Source organism: Poecilia reticulata, linkage group LG4 (assembly GCF_000633615.1).
Source record: "Poecilia reticulata strain Guanapo linkage group LG4, Guppy_female_1.0+MT, whole genome shotgun sequence".
Classification (NCBI taxonomy): domain Eukaryota; kingdom Metazoa; phylum Chordata; class Actinopteri; order Cyprinodontiformes; family Poeciliidae; genus Poecilia; species Poecilia reticulata.
This window is the reverse complement of record NC_024334.1, coordinates 30,144,896-30,151,792: the sequence shown is the minus strand read 5'-3', so window position 1 is coordinate 30,151,792 and position 6,897 is coordinate 30,144,896. Positions and strand designations below refer to the sequence as shown.

General features: G+C 39.0%; 1 protein-coding gene across 1 annotated transcript in view; it reads left to right on the top strand.

Moving 5' to 3' along the window:
* szt2 (SZT2 subunit of KICSTOR complex) overlaps nt 1–4,826 on the top strand; it is a 167,784-nt gene extending 162,958 nt beyond the window's left edge. The window contains 4 exon segments of the mRNA XM_017304280.1: nt 633–1,149; nt 2,269–2,379; nt 3,835–3,903; nt 4,002–4,826. Coding sequence (XP_017159769.1) covers nt 633–1,149; nt 2,269–2,379; nt 3,835–3,903; nt 4,002–4,145 — 841 coding nt within the window. The 3' untranslated portion in view covers nt 4,146–4,826.
* Nucleotides 4,827–6,897: the final 2,071 nt, after the last annotated feature.

The following is a 6,897-nucleotide window of genomic DNA, read 5'->3' as shown; positions in this document are numbered from 1 at the left end:
TATATAGAGAGAGAGAGAGAGAGAGAGAGAGAGAGAGAGACTCTTGCACATTTTACTTTTTAGTTTTTATTCATAAAAAGGATTTTGAATCACGTATAATTTTCTTTAAAATTCACAATTGTATATTGGTCTTTCCAATAAAATATATTCATGTTTCTGGTTGTAATGTGTCAAAAATAAGCAAATGATCAAGGGGAGTATGAATACTTTTGCAAGCCACTATGATATTATAGCCATGATTTCTGATGTATATTATGATGAGTTCTGTTATGTATCATTATATATATTGGTTATCTGTTCCTGTAGGTCCATAATTAGGACCTATTCTGTAATAGGTCCATAAACTAACAAACACATCTATGTTGAAATATCTAAAGATGGTATGAATTTCTTATTTTTGCTCTCTGCTGGTTAACTGTTTTAAACTACTCGCTATAAACAATATTAGGGGTGTCTGGCTGGTTTTTTGTAACTGTCAAAGTAGCCTTCATGTCAATGCCAAGGTTGGACTGAATGATAGAATTTTAATACCTAGTCATAATGTTATGGTTGAATGGTGTATAACATATAAAATTTTAAGGATTTTAACCTTCTGTTGCAATAACCTGTCCTTTATATGTTTTTCTGTTCAGGTTGCGATTCTATGTAATCATGACGAGTCAAAGGGAGCTCTTCCCCCATCTCACCGCTGATATGCGCCGCTTCAAGAAGCTCCCTCAGATTTACCGTGATCCAAATGAGCAGGGTAGTCGGCTCCCCCGCGATCGAGCAGAGAGCACCGGGTCAAGTGGAGATGGCCATGATCTGTGGGAGGAAAGGTCATCTGAAGCTGCCACTATCTCAGCCCCTAGTGATGGCAATGAATTTTATCCTCTGACAGGGGCTGGGCCAGGGAGTCAGGGGCTGGTCTACAGCTCCCCTCTATTCCCTTTGCTCAACAATGAGGTGGCTCTGGCTCGCAAACAGATCCAAGCCAGTGTGGAGCAGGCCATGGGTCACTGCCGCCGGGATAACCTGTGGAGGAGGCTGTTCCATGGAGATCATGTGTCCCTGGACAAATTAAAGCTGGCCAAGCTGTCATTCACAGAACTGGAGGAGCTGCTGCAGGCAGTTCAGAGCCATTCAGTGGGGGACATTGACCCACAGCTGGTAAGAATATTTACTCTAAACAAAGTAATGTTAAGAAAAAGAGAAATCCAGTCAGACTAAATCTCATAAACTAAAGAGACAACGTGTCAAGCAACAGGTCCATTTGGTGAAATTTAATAGACATTTAGAATGCAACATGATTAGCAGCTGTTTCCTTGCAATAAAATTCCCTGCCACCTTGTTAAGTATGTAGTTATCTTATACTTCCACTATTGTTGTTTATAAAATCAGTGCTTTGTTTGGTTTACTGGTTCTAATAAAGCATAGGGTTGAGGAGATTGGAATAAAAAAGATATGCATGTTTTTCAAGTTTCTTTCCCCAAGACTAGTGAGTCAAAAGATTTTGTGAGGGACTGTGGAGGCTGTAGAGTATGAACAGGGTCATAGGAACTGCTGATTTCACCATTGTATGCACAAAATCATCCCGAACATTGTGTGACAAGAAAAGAATCATGGAATTACAAGTAATGTGAAGGGCTTTTGCAGAAGAAATCAATGCAACACAAAACTTCCTTTCCAGTTACATTATTTTATAAGTCTGTGTTGCACTCAGACTCTTTTTTGGGAGGAATCATCTCAAGAAATCAGAAAGCAGAGTTAAAATCAACCATCCAATTTATAAAAGCAAAAATATGTAATAAGAATATATAGAGAGAACAGAGAAATAATCTGCCGTTACAGCATTGGACCACAGCTATGTATGAGTCCTCAAGGGTCAACACAGAAATGACCTCAAACAACCATGTCCAGTTCCTTTTTACTCCTACATTAGATACACCCTAAAGAGGTCATTGCCTTAACATTATGTGTATGAGTGTGTGCATAGATAAAAACAAGAACTTTCAAAATAAAAACATTGTATGAATAAAAAAGCAGTCTCATTAAAATATCAAAAACTTAAGAAAGTAAAAACATAAACATGCAAACAGAATCCTATAAAATCTCTCTTTATTACCATCCTCCTTACTCTTTTACCTTTTTTTTTAACTATCTTTTAAGAAGATTTATTAAAATAACTTCAAAGCCTTCTGACATGAATTAGGACACTCAGTCAGAATGATCTAAAATATCACACACATCATGTCACATGGTTGATAAGAGACTGTTGTGTCACTGCAGGATTATTTCCTAACCATGAGTCCAGCATGGTACCAAAGTCTGATTAAGGTTCTACTCAGTCGATTCCCTCAGAGCTGCAGACACTTTGACGATAATGGCATCCAGTATCTGGTGAGTATCAACACAATGTTGAGAGATGTTTTTTTAACTTTACTTTTTACTTGTCAGCTGAAATGTAATTATTCCTCATTTTACAAACTATAACTTTCTTTAAAATTGGCCCAACATTAAGCATAAACTTAATTCAGTTTTATTTGTATAATGCCAATTCACAACAAATGTCATTTCAAAGCACTTTGCAAAAATCATATCAGTTCAGTCATACATACATTCCCATTGATCCTAGTAGAGTATGCTCAATTAATTTTCAAAGTAGTTTAAAAAGTTTCTCTCTAAAGAAACCCAGCATGTTGCATTGAGTCATTGATCTGCAGCATTCACTCCTCCTGGATGAGCATGTAGTGAAAGTCACTTGTGACATTGACTTTACAAAAATGCCTCATACCAAGAATGCATGTAGTGACAGTAGAGAGGAAAAAATCCTTTTTAACAGGAAGAAACCTCCAGCAGAACCAGAACCTGGCTCAGTACAAGTGGCCATCTGACACAACTGACTGGGGTTTTGAGAAGAGAGAGCAGAATGCATGAGAAGAAACAAGTAACTTGATGGCAGCATCATCTCTGCTGATGAAAGAATCCCACCAAACGAAACGCCAGACCAGCTTCTAGGAGGAGAAAAACAATGGAGAGAAAACAAAAAATACAGTTAAAATAACAGCAAATAATGCAAATTGGTGAGTACTAGAAGAAGAAAGTGAGGAAAATTGGTCCATTTATACTCCAGTAGCTTGTGGCAGCATAACTACAGAAATAGTTGAGGATAAACTAAGCCAGTCAGTTAAAGTACCACCCTTGTTAAATTTGTGGACGATACAACTGTAGTAGGTCTCACCTCATGATTGGATGAGTCTGCCTACAGGAGCAGGGTGGAGCGACTGACGGCGTGCACAGTGGACCACACTGGTCCTGGTACAGCCAAGACCAAGGAGCTTATGGTGGATTTTAGAAGTAAAAAAGGTGAAGGTGTCAGCCTTCCATTTCTTGGAGGCCACATTATCATGAATAACCTGGCCTGGGTAAACACAGCTAATGTGACAAAGAAGGCTCAGCAGAGATTCTTTTTTTCCTGAGAGACCTCGAGAATTAACATTTGGCAAAAACTATTTGTGTCCTTCTATCGATGATCTATTGAAAGTAGAGAAAGATTCTCTGGAGAGTCATCCTCTGACATAAGACTTTAGTCTTATGTCATGGTTATGTGCGATGGTTTTCTGTGAATGAATGTTTGTAAGGAGAGGCACCCAATTTTGTTATAGTCCATGTATTTTTATTACATGTTTTATAATGACAATTATTTTTTAAAGATACATATTATTAATGATTTTAGGCATTGTGCCACAACAACCATGTAAGTCATTTATGTAAATGGTGTAAAAAGATGAGGTTGAAGTGTTTGAGTATAGATTGTCTAGCTAATTTAGATCCATGTCTGTTATCTTTTTAAAGGCCGTCCTTAACCAGAAGTTCACAGATTGTTTTGTTTTGGTTTTTCTGGACACCCAAGCAGGAAAAACGGTAAGTTATTAAACGAATTAGACTGTTTTACTGATCATTTTTATGCTCAAAATTGATTCATGTGGAGTGTTTTCTTTGTAATTGCCTTGATCCCACAGAGCTTAAAGGTTGTATTTCGGGAACCACTGCCGTCCCAGCATCAGGCCAGCAGCAGTCCACCTCCTCAGCTGGTGTCTATGTACCACCATCTGGAATCTGTCATCAACACTGCCTGCTATAACCTCTGGACAGGACTATTATAAAACTGACAGCAAAATTCATGTGCATAAGTACTTTATGACATCATTCATATATTCTATTACGCCTAGAAATGTTAGGAAATATCAGAGAAATGTGTGTACCTAAAGTCCTACTGCCATATTGGTGCCATGAAGTGCCTTCATCTGTTTTTCTTCTTCTGTTCTCCTAAATGTGTAGAGGGCAGAATCGATTGGTTTTGCATAATTAAACCTGATGTAATTAGTAGGTTTACAAAGCTCTAATCAGTGAGGTAAGAAAATATCAGTATTAGCTTCAGTGACAGGTCGAGTTATCAGTGATTTTTCTGTAGTCTGTGAGAAGGAATAAGTGTGACCTGGTACTCATCTTTCAGTTTCAAGGCTAAGATGAAGCTGGCCATAAGTAAGAAGGCTACCTGACACACTGACCAGTGGGAAAGCAAACAGACCCCAGGATGACATTCTCTGCTCTGCCTGAGTCTATAAACATGTACTGTTGTCACATTTGTCATGAGAACCTCACTGTAATCTAAGACTGTACTAACTCATTCATGTATATTGTGTATATGTGCAACACATTATACAGAATTGTAAAAAGGTGAATTTAGCAAGACAGTGAAGTAAGTTTTATCTGAACTGGGGAACATTCTGTAGTTGGTTATTATTAATTGTTCAAAATAAAATAAAAGATTTAGCTTCTAAAAATGCTTTATTTTTTTTATACACAAGATGAGATTAACAAACATGTGCAGGCACCTACCAATGGATACTTGGGTTGATGAAGCATGACATCTTCACAAAAGTTGATTTATAGGAACATCTTCAGTAAACGTCAGGGTCACAGTGTTTTGGCCGTTTCACTGGCCAGTGAAGGGTGATCAGCTCTTTATCCACAGCCACTGACTCCTTTTCTCATTAGACGCTGACATAGCTCTGGTAGCTCCCAGCCTCCAGTTGCCAAGTCTTTTTGAAACTTGGTGGTAGGCATTGCTGCAAATCCTCAGCACCAAACCTCCACAGGGTGGATTCAGGCTGTTGAACCTCTGCTGCAAACTCAGTATAACAGGTATTTACGTATCCAGAGTCCTTCCAGGTGACCGAGAGTTCAATAAGAAAATGTTGTTAGAATTCTAGAAACCTCATAAGGTGGCATCAAAATTGAGGGGAATCAGAACTCGCATCAATATTTGGCTTATGTAATGATTAATAATTATTAATTTATTATTGATGAAATTAACATTACAATTCGTTAGTTTAATGGGGACACCAACTCTGTCAGAAGAAACTACACAAAAAATTACCACTTCCATGCTTATTTCTAATCAAGTCTGAGAATTTATTAACAAAATAGCCCAACTTTACATATTCTGTGTAACACTTTGGTATGCAATCTAGCTATTAGTGAAAAGACAACAAGGATGTATATGTATATATATATAATCTGTTGTACTTGCAGAACCACAAATGCAGCATAAAGTGTTGTAAAACAAGAGTTTTCTCTCCTCTGGCGAAGGACGAGGAAGATCATAGAAACGGGGCAATGGAACTTGGTTTCTCACTAACCAAGTTCTTTATCTTTGTTCTCGGGGTTTAAGCCACACCTTATGAGGGAGGCCAAATCTGTGTGCACAGCCTTGGGAGATCTGGCAGCAAATCCCTTACAGCAGTGGTCCCCAACCTTTTTATTATCACGGACAGGTCAAGACTTGGAAATTTTGCTGCGGCCCGGCGGGGTGGGGGGTTGTGAACCGTCAGATAAGGTTTCTGCATGTTGGTGTTCCCACTAAATCCTGAATATGCCCTATTTGGGTCGTCTTGGCCCTTTTATCATAGCCTGTGTGGTTTTCCCTGACTGGGAACGAGAATGAAACCTCTGAATGTGACAGGTAGCCAATCAGAAAGTGCGGTGACATAAGAACAGAGGGGAATCCCAAACAGTTGACATATCGCGCAACTGAGAGTCTGGTGGATATCGGAGATATGTGGAAATGTTTATTATTATATGTAAAGGTTATTATATGTTTGTGTTTATTCAGTTAAAATATTAACTATAAAAAAACATATTGACCTCCAAATCATAGTGCAGCAAATAGAGCGGCTGCTCCCATCGTCTTTTATCCACCGCCTTTTTTTTATTTCGTCTTTTATCTCTTAAAATGACTCCACAAACTATCACTATTGCTTCTACATCGTCATCCGTGTTTGGTTATTCTAAATTCTCATATGGTATGTTGGAGCTTTTACTGGATTATCCTCTGGAATCGGGATGCTCGTGAGTGGTGTGTTGTTCCTGCGTTGTGGCTGAACACGAACCGATTGAACCTGTTGGACTTTTATCAGCTCTGTGGTCACAGGTCTGGTTTAGATGGAAAGATTTAAGAATGTCGGCCGATTCTCCAAACCTCTAAGACTCACAAGCTCTACTCATCTCCTCTCACCCACTGCCCAAACACTCTGGTTGCTATGGTAACGTTTACATGTCCCTTCAAAATAAGATACAAATGCACCACAAAAACGAACATTTTACTTTCGTGAACATTTTAACTCACGATAACAACTAACAGGAGCCCTGAGCTTGTTTCTCTGCAATGAGACGGTCCCATCAGGGACTGATGAGAGACAATGACACCCGAAGTGTTGCTTATATCCACAGCCTGCTTGGTCTCTATGTGGTGAAGCAGCTTGAAGCTTCATTGCACATTAGCAGCCGGTCGCCGCATGTCACGCAGAGCGGCTTGTAATGTGGGACTCACCTACCGGTCTGGGATAAATCCAT